This window comes from Eumetopias jubatus, unplaced genomic scaffold (genome assembly GCF_037043125.1).
Source record: "Eumetopias jubatus isolate StellerSeaLion01/CBP00866 unplaced genomic scaffold, mEumJub1_p1.0 scaffold_10, whole genome shotgun sequence".
NCBI classification, from domain to species: Eukaryota; Metazoa; Chordata; class Mammalia; order Carnivora; family Otariidae; genus Eumetopias; species Eumetopias jubatus.
Window position 1 is genome coordinate 34,551,392 of NW_028274816.1, and position 22,327 is coordinate 34,573,718.

Below are 22,327 nucleotides of genomic sequence, written 5' to 3' on the forward strand. Positions count from 1 at the left end.
GTGCAGACAGGGACAGCCAAGAGAGGTACACTCTTTATAACATGATAATTTAACTTTTATGATAGACTGCTATGGCTAAACTAACCGAATCTGCTGGCCACATCCATCCCATATGCTGCCAGTTGGCACCCTGCGGTCTGGGACAGAAAAAACATTTTTCTGGAAGCAAATTCCAAAGTTGGCTATGTTCATGAATCACTACCTGTCAGGATAAACATAAACCCTTTCTTTTTAAAAAAGAAAGCTCGGAACAGCAACAAAGAAATGGAAGCTAAAAAAAGAAGCCGGTATAAAAAGTGTGATGTAAGGCTTTGCTATCAGTGTGTACGTTTAGGGCAGTGGCTCTTACATAGAGGATGGAGCTCTGAGCTACCATTTTAAAGGATGCTTGGTGCAGTACAACTCAGCTCACAACAGGCACTGATGTTTTCCATTGTGCGCCTGACCCCAAGATGCAACCTCCCCACGGACCTTCTACCTGACTCAGGCCCCTGCTGTTTCCCTTTGAATATTTCTGAGCACAGTCTATACACTGACCAGTTTTATAGTAGCAAAAAAAGTAATATTTTGATATTTGTCAATGTCTACCCTGGGGAATATAATATCAGTGAATCACGTATATCGGTTTAAACGTAATATATAGAAACAATGATAAGAATAATAGCAAACATTTATTGAGGAACTACTATGTGCCTGTTACGACATAAGGCTCTTTACAACAATTAACTCATTTAATCCTCATAGTAGCTTTAAGATACTATTATTGTTCCAATTTACATCTGAGGAAACTGAGACACAGAAGGTTACTTGCCCAAGGTTGCAGCTGGTAAATGGCAGCTAATAAACTGGGATTCATACAGAACCAATGTGGCTCTGTCCTGTGCTTATAGTTTGTCTGAACATGAATCTGCTTTCATAAGCAGGCTGATTGTAATTTTCAAATAATAGAAATCCTTCGGTGATCATAAAATTTGATCACTGCTGAGCTTTCAAAGGTGTATCGGTTGCCTGTTGTTTATGAGGTGCAAGCTAATGCATAAATGAACAAAAAAACCATATAGGAAGGCCATTATTTCTAAGGCATTAAAGATAAATTCAGAATGTTGTTCATAGCATATATTTTGGAAATGCTAAAGAGGGTTTGGAGAAAAGTATGTCCAGGTGGCATATTTCTAAGAGTGACATCTGATGATTTTGGAGAAGGGGCTTAACCTAGTTTTGGAGTAATGTCCAAATACTCGCTTTTAAACCAAAGAGGGAGCCTTCTTCATATTCTTCCACCAAACTCAGTATGATTGAAATTGGAGAGTGGGTATCCATGACAAGTTCATGCACAGATACTACTTAAATTCTGCTAAAAATTCAAGGGGCGATAGCGGTTAAGTAATATATTCTACCACTACTGCCCAGGCAGACGTTCAGCTTTTGGGAAGCCCTAAATTAGTCTGGATTGTTTTTTAAATGCAATTTTCTACTTTTGAAATCTGCTACATGAAACCCAGACAGACACAAAGGAACTTACGTGAAAGCAAAAAGTGTGTTGGCGAAAAGGACAAGTCTATGTTCCTTTCCATTTATCCAGCTAATTCTGACCCATCTTTGAGATCAAAGCAGAAATGTCCCTTCTGTGGGTTTGCTTTCCCTGATCCCCCTAGATGAAGTTAAACTCCCTGTCCCTGGCTTTTACATGCTCTCAAAGACACAGTTTCCTCTCAAGTGAAAATTCTAGTTACTTAATTGAATTATGATTTGTTAATGCCTGTCACCTTTTCGAGTCCACATTAACAGTTAACACTTGCTGACCACTTACCCTGTGCGACACTATTCTAGTTGTTTATTTCTTTAAATTTTAATTTTTTTTTGAGAAAAAGAGAGCACTGGAGTGAGCTAGCAGGGAGGGTTAGATGCTTCACTGACTGAGCCACCCAGGCACCCCTATTGTAGTTGTTGTTTTAGATGCACCATCCACTGAATCCATATATCTCCTCTCAATGCACATCTTATTCTCCACATTTCCATTACTCTCAGTCAGTAAAGGACAGTGCCAAGATTTGAACCTCCGGAGTTCGTGCTTCTAATTACTGGCTTATTATGCTTCTATATAAGCCCCAGAACAGCACCTAGCAAAGTGTTTGCTGAATCCCAGGAGATTAATAAGGTTGGGGGAATGAGTGAATGAATGAATGCAGGGAGGACAGACTAGTTCTTCCTTGGCTAAGTCACATGTTGCCCAGGAGAGTGCTGCATGCTTTTCTCTTATAAGTTTGGTGGATAGAGGGACCCAACAATTTACAAATAAAATCTGAGCCTCTGGGAGTCCTCTCATCACTTCCAACCTCCCTGATGGTCAGCTGTTGGAAAATGTTTATTTTTCCTTTATGACTCCAGAGGATTCCTGAATAGAGCCTGCCAAGAAATCAGGACAGAGATGGAGCTGCAGAGAGACAAGAACAGGGGCTCCACTCAACCAACCTCTCAACCAGTTCTGGATTCTTATGCTCAGGATCGCCAGAGAAATGGTGTCTCCTTAGTTCCTAGGGGCTGACTGGTTTACTGGTCTGGGGCTGAGGGCAGAATTAGCTGATTAGAAGGTTGAGGTATAATTGTAGGCTCAGGGTGCCTGGAGGCCACCTTTGACCATTTACTGTTTAACTGAATTAGCGTTGGCCAGTTGTAGATTTTCTGCTTGCAAAATTGCCTGCAAATTATTCTGAGTCCTGAATCTGCATTCTGTGTGTGTGCCACTTGGGATGTCAGCATTATGATTGCCTTGGAAGCAATCTAACCAGAGCCTGCTCTGGAGGAAAGGGAAAGTTTCACAAGCAGAACTCCACGATAGGGAACTATAATATCCTAACCCCTTTGATTTTTGAAAGATGATGTCGGTCAGGGTGATGACTTGCCCATTTCAATTTCTCTGATATTCCTCAGTCCAGCCATACCATGAACCTCCAAAAGATTAATTCTCGCTCTCATTTCTTGGGGTTCACTGCATTTCAATGGGCTGGTATTTAGAGAGAAGCCCTGGTTCCCTGGCTTCCAACCTTTTGTGCCCTCTTGTGAATTTGCTGGTGGGGATAATAATGAGTTTTCTTCAACAGCTTGTGGACAGTGGTTAAGAGTTTGCATCCTAGTATCAAAATTTGGTTTCCCAAGAAGCAGGCATTCAATTGAGGATGTGAGTGCAAATAGTTTTATTTGGAGGATGGTGTCAGAAAATACCAACAAGACATGAGGAAATGAGCCGGGAAAGGAAAGGCAGTGAATGGAAGGTGAGTTATCAAGCCAGATGCCACTGTGGGCACCTGGAGTTGAAAGCCACATGGAAAAAGGGAGACAGAACACTTGCCTGTGAGATGTCTCTCCTGAGGGGTGAGAGAGCTGGGGTATTTGTGCACCGATTCTCACCAGTGAGAATATGAATTTCCAAACACTCTCTGCTGGCACCATGCTCTGTTAAAACAGCCTTCCCCAGGTTTCAGAGAAACAACTCAGGCAAAAAAAATGTAAAATCCTGCCCCATGACATGGAAAGCCTAAGAGGTGTGGGAGGAGCTCTCACAGTGATCCAAATCAGAGGACACTTGAGCCTGGATTCAGATCCTGGCCCCACCCATCCTAGCTGCGCAATCGTGGGCCAACGTGTGCCAACGTGTTAGCTTCTCTAGGATGTGAGGGCCCTTGTCTGTAAAATGTATCCTATAAAATATTAAATACATCATAGGCTGTGATAGAGATTAAAGGAGATGATGCATATAACAAACTTAGCATAGTGCTCATCATGTAGTAAAGGTTGAAAAATGTTAGCAGTTACATGTTAAGTATTATGGAGCGTCTTCTCTGTGTTCATATATACAGTAGGTGCTTGGTATCAAAGTCGGAGAAAAAGAGGTAACTCCTATCTTTACAAGGCCTGTAGTCTTTGCCTAGTAAACCCCTGGCTATTTCTTACCATACTAAATTATCTCTTGTCCAAGAGTGTGTCACATACTTTCATATTCCAAAACATATAGCCTAGATTTTTGACTCCGGAATGAAGCACTCCAAGGATTTGCAAAGACAAAGCTGAGCTTTTGGAAGCAATTATAAAGTTTAGGTTTTTCTAGTAGCCAAACTTACCAAAGTAAAAACAAAGTGGTGAAATTGACTTTAATAACATATCTATTTAGTCCAGTCTGTAAAATATTATTGTTTCAACATGTAATCCATATACAAATTATTAAATTAGGTATTTTACATTATTTTTCTTTTTGGTACTCAGTCTTCAAAATCCAACATATATTTTATACTGACAGTTTCAGCCCAGCTACATTTCACGTGCTTGGTAGCAGAGTGTGGCTCATGGCCACCATATTGGATTGTGAAGGTCTAGTGGGCCCTGAATTCCTTTGGGAAATAATTTCCAATGGAATATTCTGCTTTCCTCCTCATTATATATGGCACTGCTCCTTTTCATCTATGACAGTGAAGTTGGTTTTAGCTCGGGCATCATATGAAATTGACTGTTTTTGTCATGAAATTTCACACATAGAAACCATGGTGAGATTCTTAGCAGGTGTAAAAATCTGACAAAGTTATTTCTTTAACAGCAACTTGATGGAAACTACAGCAGCTGTTCCCATTTGCGTGTTTTCCAAATCTCATTGCCAAAGCGAATTGTTGGCAGCCACAGGAGAAGTATCAACTTACCTCTTCATTTGGGAAATGAAATTAAAACCTCAGCTCATTTCTAAAAGTCACAGATTTGGTAGAAGTTAGTAGGGCAAACACATAAGCCGCTGTTAAAATATTGATGGCTTTGGTTTTTCTCAGGTGCTGCTGCTAACATCTGCAGAAGATTTGGACTGCACGCCTGGATTTCAGCAGAAAGTGTTCCATATCAATCAGCCAGCTCAGTTCATCGAGGACCAGGCGATTCTAAACTGTAAGCAACATCACTTGATGATTCTTTGGGCCTGTTCTCATATTTGAATTCACCAGTGTCTAAGAATGTGTCTCAGGATGTGGCATTCCCTGAGCTAAGTGTTTTCTGATCATTTTTCTTATGTCACTGCTTGACCCAGGGTGGAAGCTCTTGAATTAGAGCCTTGTCGACTCAGAGGTGAATAAAGTGGTTGTGTATCTCTTTTGAGTATTTTATCATTGGTGAGCATTTCCTCACTGGTCCCAGAAAAGGAGACCGCCAGCCTCCAACGTGAGTACTACTCTGTGCAAAGGAAATTAAATCAATTTCCCCTGGGTAGTTCCCTGAGAGCAAAACCAATGCCTTCCCAAGGATTGATGTTTTACTGGGATTCCTTGTGCATAGTGTTAGATGAAAATAGTGGTGAGAGCAGGATGTTGGCTTCTGGGAATTTTTAGTCATAGGAATTCAAAACTCCTTTTCTGAAGGCTAATAAGAGGGTCTTCAGAAAGATTCAAAACCTCTACTGGCTATTTTGTGGAGTAAACTCAAATCCCCCCAAATTCTAATTAAAATATGCTCCCCTCAGATCTGTGGTTATAATCTCTTCCTATTTTTAATGCCAGTATCATATTGTTTTATCTTTATGAGGGCATGGAGTACATTGCTAAATGCATAGCAAGCATAGTTTTAGCACAATAGAATCTAAAATTGATGGTAGACAAATAACCATTTAATTGTAAGCTCTTGAGCACCATTCTTTAACATTTGGGAATGCAGAATATGAAAACAGTGGTTTAATTTGGTCAGATGCTCCCAGGTCCCTTTAGGGAAGATAATTGTGCATTTGCCCTTATGGTCTCAGGCTTGCCTTCCACGCTAACCACGTTCCTTCATTCCTTGCTCTATGGCTGGTGTGTTTAAAGAAAAGGAAAATAAGACAAAACAAAACAAAATAAAACCAGCCTGCTTGATTGGATTGTTCTTTGAGGCTGGAACACATTTGAAGAGTTGAAAGGAACACAGTAATAAAGATGCAATGCCCCAAGGTGAAGTCCATGAACATCTTGATCCAATTATACCAATGGAATCATTTCGGCAATTAGAGTCTGCAATGACAAGGTGCAGAACTGTCACAATAAGTGAATTCCAATGTGTGATTTCATGTTAATTTGATCCCTGAGTGTGACTCCTGGGTCAGGCCATCAGGAACCCTTATTTGTCTTTTGATTCTTCTATTTATCAGAATCAATATTTTCAAAGGGAACTTTAAGAGAACCATTTTTTTCTGGCTCTCCTGCCCTCTCATCTGTTTGTCTCATTTCTTCTCTTCTTCTTCTCTCTTTCTATCTCCCTTTTCTTTTCTTTCTTTCTTCCTTCCTTCCTTTCTTTCTTTCTTTCTTTCTTTTTTCTTTTTCTTTTTTTTTTTTTTTTTGGCAAGCGGTTATCCCAAACAGCATCTATATTAACATGGGTGGAAATGTGAAGCCACCCTGAGTATGGAAATTAATAGAGTTGGTATGCAAAGCAGGCCCATAAATGTGATTGCTTCTGTAATCTTCACGACACCAAACAGCTTTTAATTCACCGCTGAGAAGCTGGAAACAATCATACTTTGGGGGATCTTTTTAATTTAAACTAGACCATACTGTATATTCCAATATCACAGTTTTGTGTGTGTCTGTGTTTTTTTTTTTTTAATCCCCTAAGTAATTAAGTGGGTTATGGTTGTTTGTTCTGTGTAAGCTAGTAAATGCTAAATGGAACTGGGTTGATTATCAATGATAGCACGTTCAGGAAAAGGCAGTGATATGGGAATTGAGGGTATTTAAAATTTTAGATATGAATTTGTATGTAAATTGTTGGATCAGCAAAATCTGACTAGCCCCCTCTCAGTGAAACTGTAGGTTCATATGTATTACTAGGGTAAAAAATACAAAGAGTACATCTGGTCTGATGCTTTTGAGTTAATCTCAAAGCAACGAACATGGGTTGTTATGAGTTAGACCCTGCGAATAAGGTTAATTGTGCCTAAATGCAGAAGACAGTTTCCATAGCCTTGAGAATGCCTATTGAATATTGTTTGGGAAAATCTGGATTTCCGGAAGAAATAGCAATGTATTGCTCTATTCCAGAGGAAGGGAAAAGCCCCGAGTATTGAGTATTGACGAACCTTCCCCCCAGGCAATGAACATTCCCCCTACTCTCTCCCTCCCTCTCCTTCTTCCCCTTTCTTTCTCCATTTCTTTCATGCATTTCCGTAGGGTTCAACACAAGACCCTTCTTTTTTTTTCCTTTTTCCTTTATTTTTTTTTTTTATTTTACTAACATATAATGTATTATTTGTTTCAGGGGTACAGGTCTGTGATTCATCAGTCTTACACAATTCACTGCTCTCACCAAAGCCCATACCCTCCCCAGTGTCCATCACCCAGCCACCCCATCCCGCCCACCCCTTCCCCTCCAGCAACCCTCAGTTTGTTTGCTGAGATTAAGAGTCTCTTATGGTTTGTCTCCCTCTCTGGTTTCATCTTGTTTCATTTTTCCCTCCCTTCCCCTATGATCCTCTGTCTTGTTTCTCAAAATTCTCATATCAGTGAGATCATATGATACTTGTCTTTCTCTGATTGACTTTTTTCACTTAGCATAATACCCTCTACTTCCATCCACTTCATTGCAGATGGCAAGATTTTGGGTTTTTTTTTTTGATGGCTGCATAATATTCCATTGTGTATATATACCACATCTTTTTTTTATTATTTTTTAAAATTTTTTATTGTTATGTTAATCACCATACATTACATCATTAGTTTTTGATGTAGTGTTCCATGATTCATTGTTTGTGCATAACACCCAGTGCTCTACGTAGAATGTGCCCTCTTTAATACCCATCACCAGGCTAACCCATCCCCCCACCCCCCTCCCCTGTAGAACCCTCAGTTTGTTTTTCAGAGTCCATCGTCTCTCATGGTTCATCTCCCCCTCCAACTTACTCCCCTTCATTCTTCCCCTCCTGCTATCTTCTTCTTTTTTTTTCTTAATATATATTGCATTATTTGTTTCAGAAGTACAGATCTGTGATTCAACTGTCTTGCACAATTCACAGCATTCACCATAGCACATACCCTCCCCAATGTCTATCACCCAGCCACCCCATCCCTCCCAGCCCCCACCACTCCAGCAACCCTCAGTTTGTTTCCTGAGATTAAGAATTCCTCATATCAGTGAGGTCATACGATACATGACTTCCTCTGATTGACTTATTTCACTCAGCATAACACCCTCCAGTTCCATCCACGTCGTTGCAAATGGCAAAATCTCATTCCTTTTGATGGCTGCATAATATTCCATTGTGTGTATAGACCACATCTTCTTTATCCATTCATCTGTCAATGGACATCTTGGCTCTTTCCACGGTTTGGCTATTGTGGACATTGCTGCTATCAACATCGGGGTGCACGTACCCCTTCGGGTCCCTACATTTGTATCTTTGTGGTAAATACCCAGTAGTGCAATTGCTGGGTCGTAGGGTAGCTCTATTTTCAACTGTTTGAGGAACCTCCATACTGTTTTCCAGAGTGGCTGCACCAGCTTGCATTCCCACCAACGGTGTAGGAGGGTTCCCCTTTCTCTGCATCCTCGCCAACAACTGTCGTTTCCTGACTTGTTAATTTTAGCCATTCTGACTGGTGTGAGGTGGTATCTCATTGAAGTTTTGATTTGGATTTCCCTGATGCCGAGCGATGTTGAACACTTTTTCATGTGCCTGTTGGCCATTTGGATGTCTTCTTTGGAGAAATGTCTGTTCATGAACATAAGACCCTTCTATCTCTGAAAATATGATTAACCAAGAAACCACTGAGTGGTGGGTGCTCTCAGAATGAAGGCCATATTGACACAAGGCTAATGTCTGAATGAAAATGGAGACGAGTTAAACAGAACCAGAAAGTTTGAAAATACTTAGATACTTGAGGTCGCATGCCAAGATGTGGGAAATGGTTAGGATTATTTTAGCGACATACAAGCTGATGTTTTAGGTAATAAAAGAGGTTAAAAGACACCAGGCTAGTAATATCTCTTGGACTCCACTTATGGCATTTGTACTTTCCAGTTTTGCTTTATCTTTGCAATATTTAAGAGCTTTGGTTGCCAATCACTATAAAGTTTTGTCTTGCGGAAGGCGTAAACATAGCACAATCAGGGGATGTCTACACTTTTCACCATTCTATAAGGTTGTCTGGAAGTGTTATCTCTTTGCCTGACAGACACAGTATATCTGTTCATACCCCAGACTTATAGGCACCTAATTTGGGTTCAGCTTTTCGCAGGCTATAGAGAATGTTTATTCTGTTCATGGCTTCCTGCTCTCTCTGTTCAGACAGTAATATTTCCTCTTATCCTTTTTCATCTTTCTCCTCAATTCTCAATGACTTATCTCTTTCGAGTTTAACTGTTACTAATGGTCACCTCCACTCCTTTTCTTTCCCTAATATTTTATTCACTGTTCACTCCAACACATCTTTCCTTCAGTTGTACTAAAGCCTTTTATTTTCTTCACATCCAAATAACTCTTTATTCTCTCTCCTTTCCACTAAGTAGACTTGCTTTCGTCTTTAAAAGGCCATTTTTCAACAAGCTTCTAGGATCAAAACATGGTATTTCACTATTCTTCTAATCTAACCAGGGGAGCTCTTTCATTGTGTCTTTCATAGTGTGATGCAAAGCCCCCAACTCATGATAACTTGGACAAAAGTTTCCTGCCTTCATCTCAGTCTTGAAAAATGAGCTGGGAAGATGTGCTTATTCCCATTTTTTTATGAGAAGTGCCAGAAGAAACGGGAAGACAGCTTGGAAGGCAGAAACTCAGGAGACATCCATTCAAGGCCTTTGGACTCAGGGCAGAATCTTTGAGGAGTTTGTGGTTGGGGGTCCCTAGAGGCCTCCAACACCCAGAATTCTCTTAATGGATTAGTATTGTTGCTTCTTCTGTAACATGAAAATCATGTGATTCTGGTACCTATCATCTTGGCCCCATGAGATTTGAATAGTGATGCTGGTTATACCCTCCCAGCTGACACCTAGGCTTTAGAAGAATAAGCACCCTGGAAAACTGACCAGCCATCCAGCGGAGGTGGAAAAGGACCAGGTGATAAGCCACTGACCATCTTGTGTTTTGCAAAATTATAGAACAGACTATTCTGCCCTGGCCACATCAGCTCAAACACATCTTCCTAGCCTCATGGACAGATCTATAATCGAGTTAGCTAAGGGCATCCATACTCTTGACCCTCCAGCTTCTGTTAATGGGAGATATCTCCAACTTCCAGAGTCCAGAAAGGACACCCCATTGGCCATCTAGGCACTATTAGACCAGCACTTTTCTCCTTCTTACTGTTTATCCTTCCTGGGTTACTCTTCATAGATGCCCCCCCCCCCCCACCACACACACAGACACAGACACACAGAGAGAAATTGCTGTGCCTGAGTTCACCTAAAATACAACCTGTATAATTACACTTTTATTTTTTAATTTAAATTCAATTAACATATAGTGTATTATTAGTTTCAGAAGTAGAATTCAGCGATTCATCAGTCTTATATAATATCCAGTGCTCATTATATCACATGCTCTCCTTAATGTCCATCACTCAGTTACCCCATCCCACCACCCCTCTCCCCTCCAGAAACCCTCAGTTTGTTTCCTATGATTAAGAGTCTCTTATGGTTTGTCTCACTTTCTGATTTCATCTTGTTTTATTTTTTCCTCCCTTCCCCTATGATCCTCTGTTTTGTTTCTGAAATTCCACATATGAGTGAGATCATATGATAATTATCCTTCTCTGATTGACTTATTTTGCTTAGCATAATACCCTCTAGTTCCAGCCACGTTGTTGCAAATCACAAGATTTCATTCTTTTTGATGGCTGAGTAATATTCCATTGTGTATATATACCACATCTTTATCCATTCATTGGCCGATAGACATCTGGGCTCTTTCCATAGTTTGGCTATTGTGGACATTGGTGCTATAAACATTGGGGTGAAGGTGCCCCTTCAGATCACCTCATTTGTATTTTTGGGGGAAATCCTTAGTAGTACAGTTGCTGGGTCGTAGGGTAGTTCTATTTTCAACTTCTTGTGGAACCTCCATACTGTTTTCCACAGTGGCTGCGTCAGCTTGCATTCTCACCAACAGTGTAAGAGGGTTCCCCTTTTCCACATCCTTGCCAACATCTGTCTTTTCCTGACTTAAACAACCTATATAATTACACTTTTAATAACGCACTTGCACTAGTTAGAATAGGCTTGGTATCAAACAACCCCAGTGACCTAACAGAATAAAAGTTTATTTCTAATTGTTACTACTGTTATCCTTGACCTTAGGTAGGTTCAGTGTCCCTACAATGGCCATCTAATCCGGGATTGATAGAAGATAAATCATGGACATTAAAAATCTGGAGAAATGAGTGACTTTAGGATTTGAACTTCATGGACCGGTAGATTTTTTTTTTTTTTTCTTGGATTGATGAGATTGTATTTTTAAACATTTTTCTAAGCCTGGACATGAAAAAAAAAAGTAAATAGATGAGATAGAGGGAGAATACTACCATTTACTTTGGCTAGAATTTTCTTTTAAAAGGTCATTTGGGGGCGCCTGGGTGGCTCAGTCGTTAAGCGTCTGCCTTCGGCTCAGGTCATGGTCCCAGGGTCCTGGGATCGAGTCCCACATCGGGCTCCCTGCTCCGCGGGAAGCCTGCTTCTCCCTCTCCCACTCCCCCTGCTTGTGTTCCTGATCTCGCTGTGTCTCTCTGTCAGATAAATAAATAAAATCTTAAAAAAAAAATAAAAGGTCATTTGGGAAAAATAAAAATAAAAGATCATTTGGCACAGAACAACAAAGGAAATAGGAATAAGGACTAATTACAGCAGAGAAGGCGGTTCTTTAATTTGAGTGAATTTTCTTTTGTAAGATAATGTGCCAAATGTCCTTATTTACTTCATTTTGGTGGGAAATCACATGTCAAATGCATTAGGCTGATATTACTTTTTCTCCTATTGACTTTCCTGATACTCTTCTCAAGTTTCAGTATGTTCATTTTCTAGAGAGGCAGGGATAAGTCTTAAGAGATTTCCTTATGATGGGCTGTATGCCCATGCTGACAGCAAGAAGAGAGAGAGCATTTCTGGAAAATGTAAAAAGTTTGCATACCTTGGGAAGAGATGTTGGGATTTGTAAAATGCACCACGAGTGTTGATCAGTGTGACATCCATGGCCTTCATAGCTGGCATTTACTGTGCACTCTCTAAGTGTGGAGGGCCCCCTTGAACATCATAACGGGCCTTAGGGGATAAAATAATCTCGTATGCCCATTTTACAGATGAGGACACTAAGGCTGGGCTAGTCAAAGCAATTTACCCAAGGTCGTATCACTCATATTTGGCAGCATCAAGATTTGAACCCAGGATTCCAGTCCCTTGGCTCTTATCCAAAGTTCTTTAGTCTAGTGTATTGTTTTTGTTGATGTCAATGGTGACACATCAGGGAAATGTACCACTTCATTTTCCTATCTATTTTCATCAACCTGGATGAGATAGAGAAGATAGAGAACTACTGCATTATATTCTTTCTGTTCACAACCAAGTTTCATTCTTCCTCTGTAATATTAAAAAAATACAGAAAAAGTACTGCTTTTTCCTTGTTTCGAATAGATCCAGTTAGTGCAAGATTGTCCATGACCTGCACTCCTGGCTTTCCACCTTCCCCATGGGTTTCTTTCACCAGGACACTGGTTGGTCACACCACCTTGACAATGACCTTGACTAGTGGTCAGATCATCCATGGAGTGCGTGGTGTTGCATTAATCATATTTGTACTTAACGTACATGAGTCATGGCTTTTGAGGGTGTTTTTAATTGACTATAAATCAAACAGGGAACTTGAAAAATGAAGGCAATTAATGAAAAGCAGTATGAGAGGTGTTTTGCATCCTAACATAGGAAATACATCGCCAGTGAATTAAATGTCAAAACAAAGGCCCTTTTGACCCTGCTGAAAAGATTTCATTTGGATGGTAATAAATGGATGAACTTTCCAACTGGCAGGTGGAGAAATGCCTGTTTCCTGAGTTTAAGCTCACTTGGGCTTTTGTTTGTCTATATTCTCTATCCTTGAACACTTCCCAAGTTCTTTTATTTTTGTTTTTGGTTTTAGTGATTTAAAAAAAATGATAATTTATTTTCCATTTTCTGATTGTACCTTGCACTACTGACTTGTATTTGCCCTCAAGTTGGGAGATTGATTAAATGATTAATGAAATGATTTAACATCACCTGTACTGCAGTCTGCATAGATCTGAATATGGTTAGAGTTTCAAGTGGTATATTTACTTAAGCTGTTGTGATATGCCAAGGAATATTACTCTGATGTCACTTAATTCACTCCATATTATGAAGGTGATTATATTTTGGGTCAGAATGTGGACTCCTATTTGCATCAATGAGGCTTTTTCCTATTTTAGAGTCCTGTAGAAATGTAATACTTTTACAAGTTTGCTCTTCCACCCCACCATCATATTTGTAACAATCTAATAATCCAGTCAATTAATATTATTCTAATCTTCAAAAATGCATATTAACTACCTTATTTCATAAATGTAAGGTGATGTAGTAAATAACTACAGAACAAAAAGAACACAAACACATATTGGAGAGGGATAGGATGAAGTGCTTAGAGATCCTTCCATTGGGCTTGGGCGGTATGTCGTGCTTCAAAGAGTGGGAACCATACCAAGTAGTGGAGTAAGAGGGCCTGAGAAGGTGAGGAATGTAGGTGGGGCTCCTGTGGCGTTAAGTTTTATCAGCAGAATGGAAGAAATAAATAGACCAGAGAAATCACACTGTCAGCCTTTGGGCTAAATTTGCCCCACAGTTATGTCCTGTCTGGCTGCTCAGTGTGGAAGTGTTTAATGAAAAAGGTTTAATGAAAAGAATTTATTGACAACGTTGAGAATTTCACTTTTAAAAATCCCTAACTTTTAGAAGATTAAACCTCCAGAATATAGACCCCAGAGGTGGGCTGCCTGGGTTCAAATCCAAGGTTTGCCCATTATCAGCTAAGTAATTTCAGAAAGTTAGAGGAACACAAAAACGTCACTGGGCCTTCCTTAGTTCTCAGTTCCCTCACTTATAAAATGAATATGATAATGGCAGTAACCTCAATAGGTTGCTCTGAGAATTAAATGTTAATCTATGTAAAGCGTTCTGAATAGTGGCTGGTCTATGGAAAGCACTAGAATGTTAGCTGCCAGAAGTTAGTGCATCAATAATTGTAGCTGGGGCCTTCCCTGTGGCCCTCCAATCTCTACCGTCTTCCTGTCATCCGGTTGGCTTCCTCATTCATTCTGCCTGCCCCTTATAGACATCTAAATTCACTCCATGAAGTCGCCATTGCTCCTGAGACTGGTGCGTGGATCGAATGATATGTCACAAAAGACCAACCACAGGTGCTGTTTCTATCAAACCACTGCTGTTTCTGATAGTAGCTGTTCTTGGTGGCCAAGGAAGCAGAGAACAATGCTGAGAGATGGAAGGGTATGGGCTGGCTGCCATTCAAATTAGGACTTTGAAATCTATTTTCAGTGTTTTGAATAGTTAATGCAGGTAATGTGTGAAAGGGGGGCCATGTGATTAGACAGTGTGGCTAGCTTTCTAGAAGTTCAGAATAGACGAATGAGAGGGAAGAGTGGGGAGGGCTGGGGCGGGCATGGAGCCATGTGAGAAGTTCTGAGATGGGGATGGTTGGAGGTAAATCAGAGGAGAGGTCGTAGGAAAGGTGGCAGCATCATTGAGGGGCACCTATATATGAAATAAGGGTGAGAGCAGAGCCCCAGAGAAATCCAAGGGTCTAGACTAGGGAAGACATCTAGAAGTTTTCTAAAAGAGATGCATAATCACTGGAGTCTCTCCCAGCTCACTGACTTGTATGACCCCTTTACTCTCTGGACCTCTGTTTCCCCATTTGTTTAATAAGGGTATATTAGTCTCATTTTACCAGAGCTGTTTGGGTTGTGATCCAAAGTAACCCAACTCCACCTGGCATTAGCAAAAACATATAAAATTATCAGCTCACATGATTGAAGTTTTTGAGGCTTGAACTAGCTTCAGGAACACCAGGGTCTAGAGGCTCTGATGATGTCATCAGGATCACCTTTCATTCCTCAGTTCTGCTTTCTGGAGTGTTGGTACCCCCTACTCTCAGAGAGCTTCCCTCCAAGAGGGTCACCAGCAGCCCCAGCCTTTTATTCTTCCAAATTCACAACCCAGAGCATCCCTTTTCCAAGTGCTCCAGCAAACCTCTCATGGCTAACAATTTTGGTCAGGTTTGGCTCTTGTGCCTATCCCTGAACCAATCACAGTGTCCAAGAAGATGTGGTATTTTTGTTGGCCAGGCCTGGGAAAGTGGAGATGCTGTTCCCTGAAGGAAAGGAGTGATGCAGGGCTGGCAGAAATAGAAGTCCACTGTACAGGTGTTCTGCCCTGCTGCTAAGGCCCCTTTTCAAACCAGCATTCTCTGACTGCAGGCTGTGCTCCCGTGCATACGGGTTTTTAGAACCCAGCACACACGCAAATGGAAATGTGTCTTAGGTGGCAGCGGGTGAGGACAGCCATCATGCCCGGCTTTCTCACTGGTGTTGCTGGTGAGCAGATTGCCTAATTAGGACTGTCAAATTCAAAGTGATGCCATATGGCCTCACTCTTCAACCTGTTGAGTATATCTTCGCTCACACAGTTCTGTAACTGGTATAAATCTCTTTTATTTCTGTTTTTCTTCAAGAGAGGAAGAATACAGGAACATACGGATGTTACAGGAGCATCTCCTAATTTAAGATATTAGAACCACATGAATTGGGCTGCTTAATGAGTAAGGCATCAAAACAGAAAGTAGGAAAGATGAAGCATGGCTATAAATAGTTTGAGAAAGCAGAAGATCTTATTATCCTGTAACAGACCAAATCTACACCCATTCTCATTATTGTGGTGCCCTCTGTCTGTCCCTTTCATCTTAATTTTCATGAAATTTTTGTTGGCTTGAAAGCAAAAGGGCAAGACGTACAAATACTTGCCAGTCAAAATATCCCCAAGCATTTTTTTTTAAAGACTTATTTATTTATTTATTTGACAGAGAGAGAGAGACAGCTAGAGAGGGAACACAAGCAGGGTGAGTGGGAGAGGGAGAAGCAGGCTCTCCGCCGAGCAGGGAGCCCGATGCGGGGCTCGATCCCAGCACCCTGGGACCATGACCTGAGCCGACAGCAGACGCTTAATCACTGAGCCACCCAGCTGCCTCTCCCCAAGCATTTTTTGGTATTTGACCAAATTCACATTCTCCTTCTGGAGACAGAAATAGAATATAGGAAAGGAAATGACATACGTGGATTCCCAACTATCCGTTTAGTTAATTATTTAAGAAACACAGAATGGTCACCTATCTTACACCAGACCCCGCACTAAGTGCACAGGTTACAACTGAACCAGAGTAAAAAAAAAAAATTGCCTCCTGTGTTGGAACTTTCATTCTTGTGGAGAGAGAAACAGACATGATAGGAATAAACACCTAAGAATGCAGGAAAACAAGACATGAAAATCTGATGAAGGAAATAAGACAAAGTCACATGACGGAGATTTCTGGATGTCTGCCATAGAATGGGCCACCAAGAAGTTTTCTCTGAGACGCTGAGGACTACATTACGAGCTGGGGTCCACCCTGTGATGATTGGGTTGGTGAACATTTAGGCCGAGGGGCCCCATAATGCAGGGGCCCTAAGATGAGAACAGGTCTTTCCGTTTGAGATTCTCTGATCTCGGGAAGGGGCTGCCATTTTATCCATTTAATCAAATCAACTGCTCTGTCAGATAGGATTATAAATCCCATTTTACAGATGAGAGCATGAAGGTTGATTAAAGGATCCGACATCTCAGAAGAAGGGCCAATGGTGAAAACACACTCTGATCTCCCGACCCTGTGGGTTCTCTCCACATGAAAAGCTATATCCGGTTTCCTCCCACAGAAGTACTCCTCTTCTTTTTATTATGAACAGATTGAGGTGTCCCTGAGGGCCTCACAGGGTCAATGGTGTGGGCGCCTGCGTTGGACCGCTTGCTTCCATCACTTACAGGGGTGACATTTCCAGTCAACTTCTAGCTCCTCAGTTTCCTTATCTGTAAAATGGTGGTGGTGTTTTTGTGGGTTCATCGAGATACCACAGGCAAAAGTGTTAGGACACTACCAGCCACATGCAAGCTCTAGATAAAGGTTGGTATATTTTGTCATTTGAAAGAATAAGGCCAGGAAGGGGAATGTCTGCGAAGTGATGCTGTTGGAACAGGCAGCGCTGATGTCTCCCAAAGGTGGCACAGAGCAAAGCCCGCCTCCTCTGAAATAGAACACGGGTTTTTCCTCCTGCCTCCAGGTCTCCCTGGTAGACACTTTCATGTTCTAGGGGTATGTGCCATCCCACCCACCCCCCAACACACACACACACACACACACACACACACACACACACCACTCATGTTTTGGTCTCTTTGGGTGAAATGTTAAAAGGATGTTCCCTGAAAAGCATTTGAGAAGGAATTCTTCCCAACCTTAGATCGGGCATGTTCGGCAAGTTAGGGAGCTAATACCGTGCATACGCTGTATATTACACAACTCCACCAGGGGTGTATGGGGCGGCCCTGTGTAATAAAACAGATATTTTTGCAGTAAAATAGATGGGTATTTACCCTAAGTAGGATTAAATAAGGACCACCACATCAGTTCAGGTTTGGTTTCGTGCCCAATGAGTTACGCTGTTGGTATGCTGAGCCTCTTGGATTTCAGAATTGCAGACTGTACTCCGTAGGAGAAGAGTGCCTTGAAAAGTTGCAGACCTCAGTTCGGCTAAAACATTGAGCTGCCCTCTTCACATGTCAGCTGCTTCTGGGGTAGCCGAGTGTGGTAGTGGCTCCGACTCCAGGGTCTAGCTACCCCCCACGACCCGCTCCTGCTTGTGAGCAACTTAGTAAATGATGTCTTGGCAGGCCACCCCTGAAAAGTGGCCAACCGCTGCACCAGGCTGTTTCATTCCCATTTGAAGCCAAAACAGTTGTCAGCCATCCAGGTTCCTCCTAACTGTGCGTGTCAGCTGATTCCGGAGCCCTCCCAGAGGATCTATTTTTAGCTAAAAGTGGTTTTAATTTTCATATGTATACATTAAATCCACAGGGGTGGGGGAATTTCCAAATAAGGAACATTGATTCTGAATAACATGAAAGAAATAATTAGTGCTTGAAAAACAGTTCAAAATATGAGTCAAAACCTCCAAGGAATATGGTTAGCTCTGCATTTTTCAGTGGAAGGAAGTTTGCCGGATTAAAAACAGAAATCGAGGGTGAGTGGGGATAAACCAGGATAAACCTGGGAGAGGGATTCGGCGTCAAGTTCTAGGCACTGAGGAAGGGGACAAGACTCAGAACAGGGGGCACTGAAGTAGGGGGCAACTGGGGTTGTCAGAGGGATGCCAACGGTGATGTAGCCCCGCGGTCGTTCCCCGTGTCAAGAGGGGCACAGAGGGGAGGGCTGCAGCCAGGCCGTGGCCATACTCACGAGGGTTGGGAGAACAACAGCCCCGAGGGAAAGGCCTGGGGCCCGGGGTGTGGCAGCTCTGATCAAGCTTCCGGGTGTTTTATTTATTTTGGAGCAAGGTCAAGGCCATTGGAGAGTAGGTAAGGCCTAAGATAAAGATGCACATAATTTTTTTGTGTGTTTTTTTTTTAATGTCCAAAGTCTCCTGCTTTGCTTTTGGGGTAGGCCAATTCAAACTTTTTGTTCTCATCATGCACATTTTTGATCAGGCACATTTTTGTGATGGGCATAGCCTCTTTGTGTACCTAGGGAGAAGTTAAATTGTTCTCTGTTATGAAGCACTTTGTCAGCTACAATTACAGTTCAGTGACTTTATCAGTTCTGATAAACAATGACCAACTCAAAATTTTAAAGAAAAAGATTTAGTGGGAAGAAATTGTGGAACTCACAGTTTCATCCAAAGGCCTGAATGAGGAGGCCTCAAAAAGGACAGCAATAAAGAGGCACCAAGAGTTTCAGTAAGGGGAACTCGGAGAGAGTTTAGGACAGTGCTTTTCAGACTTTCTATAGTGAAAAGATCAGTTTTTGTTTCAATGCTGAAACTTTTGTAATAAATAAATAACAAATAAATAACTGTCGAAATATAATTTTCAGTAAGTTAAAAACATGACTCCTGTAGAAATATAAAGTGAATACAGGTCCAAATTCACCAATTAAAGTGCAAACCAATAAGGTAAGTCTGACTCAAAGAACATTTGATGATCTAGGTGTTTGTAGGTGATTTCATAATGAGGAAATGTTATAATCGGCTTGCTAGCCGTCAAAAAAATAAATCTTGCCATTTGCAACGCTATGGATGGAACTAGAGGGTATTATGCTAAGTGAAATAAGTAAAGCAGAGAAAGACAAGTATCATATGACCTCAGTGATATGAAGAATTTGAGAAATAAGACAGAGGATCATAGGGGAAGGGAGGGAAAAATGAAACAAGATGAAACCAGAGAGGGAGACAAACAATAAAAGACTTTTATTTTTTTTAAGATTTGTTTATTTATTTGTTTGACAGAGAGAGACACAGCCAGAGAGGGAACACAAGCAGAGGGAGTGGGAGAGGGAGAAGGAGGCCTCCTGCTGAGCGGGGAGCCCAATGTGGGGCTCGATCCCAGAACTCTGGGATCATGACCTAAGCCGAAGGCAGACGCTTAATGACTAAGCCATCCAGGTGCCCCAAGAGACTCTTAATCTCCGGAAACAAACTGAAGGTTGCTGGAGTGGAGGGGCGTGGGAGGGATGGGGTGGCTGAGTGATGGACATTGGGGAGGGTATGTGCTATGGTGAGCGCTGTGAATTGTGTAATACTGTTGAATCACAGGCCTGTACCTCTGAAACAAATAATACCTTGTATGTTAAAAAAAAAAAAAAAGAAGATAGTAGGAAGGGAAAAATGAAGGGGGGGGAAATCAGAGGGAGAGACAAACCATGAGAGACTATGGACTCTGAGAAACAAACTGAGGGTTCTAGAGGGGAGGGGGGTGGGGGGATGGGTCGGCCCGGTGATGGGTATTAAGGAGGGCACGTACTGCATGGAGCACTGGGTGTTATACGCAAACAATGAATCATGGAACACTACATCAAAAACTAATGATGTAATGTATGGTGACTAACATAACATAAAAAAAAAGAATCATCTTACTAGTTTACATACAGAGCTGGTTAATGTCCTATAGGGCAAGTAACTGTAACTTTCGGAGTTATCCTTTCTGCTGAACATTACTGGTAGCTCTACTATACAGAGATCTACAAGTCAACATGTAATTTCACTACATCTGAAACCGTCAATAAATAGTAAACAATGGAATGTTAACCTTAAAAATCAAACTGCCAGTTATTTTACCAAAAAAAAAAAAAAAAGGCCAGGAACAGCAAAGAACTGCAGTCCAGGAAAAGCAAGCTGTGACAAAGCCATAGGCAAGTCCACAGCACAAAGGAGAGGACCACTCTTTTATTGGGGGGGGCGCAGCTGGGAAGGCTGTTGTAAACCAAAAGGCCATTAAACTCCCCGTAAACTGGGAGTTGAAAGTATGGTGGCTTTTCATTGGCTAAGTTTGACTGTCTCTCATTGGCTAGGCTGTTGGGGGATGGGGCGTTTTTCTTCCGACTGATGAGATAGTAGAGTCTTCTTGATAGAGCTCTCTTCCTGTTGGGTCTGCAATTGACCACAAATGGTAGGGTCTGAGAACTTCCCCTACTGAGTCCCCCGACTCTATGTCTATGTTAGGGAGGTTTCTCTATATTAATTTTCACAAGGTGAATAAATTACATTTTCCTAGGTAATCAAGTAACCCTTGAATGGGCCTGTTAGGTAACGCCGATACATGACATTGAAAGAACATCCCTGCCCCCAACCCAACATTTTGCTTTACTTTCAAGTTTTAAACAATTTTTCTTAACAACAGAATAAAAATTTTTGCTAGGAGAATGAAAACAAAGCAGGGCACCTGGGTGGCTCAGTTGGTTAAGCGTCTGCCTTTGGCTTAGGCCATGATCTCAGGGTCCTGGGTTTGAGCCCCGTGTCAGGCTCTCTGCCCAGTGGGGAGGCTGCTTCTCCCACTCCTTTTGTGCTCTCTCTCTCTCTCAAATAAATAAATAAAATCTTTAAAAAATGAAAATAAAGCAAAGACATACAAAATGCAAGCTTTAAAACTAGATGCAATAGGCATAATATTACTCTATCAAATTGCTTTTAATTGCTGAGCTTATCTTGTCATGGGCCCTTTAAAAGAGTTTGGGCACCGGTCTGTGGACCACACTTTTAGTTTTGTATACCTTTATAGGAGTAGCAGAGCTCCACTCACCTTCCCGTTTGGGGTGTCTTCATTCAAATTTTTGGAAGAGAAGCCAGCCGATAGACATGGCATTGTGTCGAGAGCCCCCTCTGTGATCTGGGAGACAGGTCCACCAATTAGAGGCCTAGTCCCTAAAGAAAGGGCTCCAAGCAAACAAACGTCAGAGGCCTTCATATAGTTACTGAGTTCTGAGAGCTATCGCCCAAACGACCAGGGCAGTGCTGGGTTTCGACCACGGGAAAGGTATCTATGAGCCACCGTGCTGGAACATCGTTTGGGCTCCCACATTTTGCCTTTCAGTCCGGTGGCCAACTGCTCAAGGTACAACTTCCTAAAATACCACCTGGTAACTCGGTTAATAAAGCACAGGTACATTTAATAAGGCTTATTTTCATAATGAACACCACCTTAATAGAATCTTAGCAACGTTTCAGAGGGTGGAAGTCGGAATGGAAATAATACAGGGTTTGCAAGGATGGTCCAGGCTCTCGTGATTTAAGGTAGGAAACTGACGTTGGGTAAAGTTCATGACGTACTGATTTAGTGTTTGATGGTAGGCGTGGCACAGCAAGGTTTTTAGGTAAGTCGTGAATTAAGTCCTCTAAGTTGTTTTTGAAAAAGCCTTAGAGCGCAGACTGCTCCCCCCTGAAACAGTGAAGGTTTTCACTTGTTCAGTTTTATCTTTCTTCGGCAAAGTTTTCTGGGAACAAAGTTACGACCAGTTGACCTGACGGTGGTCTTAGTTCTTAGTTCTTCGTAACTGCACCATATTGATGTGGGTGGTTTCAGTTCTCAGTCCCTGGTCATTTGTGCTCTAAGTCAGCATTTCCAAACTCTGTCTCTGCAACACTGTTCTACAGAATGGCAATAGGAATGCACAGTGGGTAAAATGTTTTGAGTTAGCTAAGTTTGGGGAATGCTGGGGTTTTCTGTGTTTATTTGTTTAACTAAAGGC

General features: G+C 41.6%; 1 protein-coding gene across 1 annotated transcript in view; it reads left to right on the forward strand.

The window, feature by feature from the left end:
* CDH13 (cadherin 13) overlaps positions 1-22,327 on the forward strand; it is a 1,007,564-nt gene that overhangs the window by 217,012 nt on the left and 768,225 nt on the right. Inside the window, exons 4-5 of the mRNA XM_088026921.1 lie at positions 1,930-1,956; positions 4,804-4,923. Of these exons, the coding sequence (XP_087883047.1) occupies positions 1,930-1,956; positions 4,804-4,923 (147 nt within the window). The remainder of the gene's footprint in view (positions 1-1,929; positions 1,957-4,803; positions 4,924-22,327) is intronic.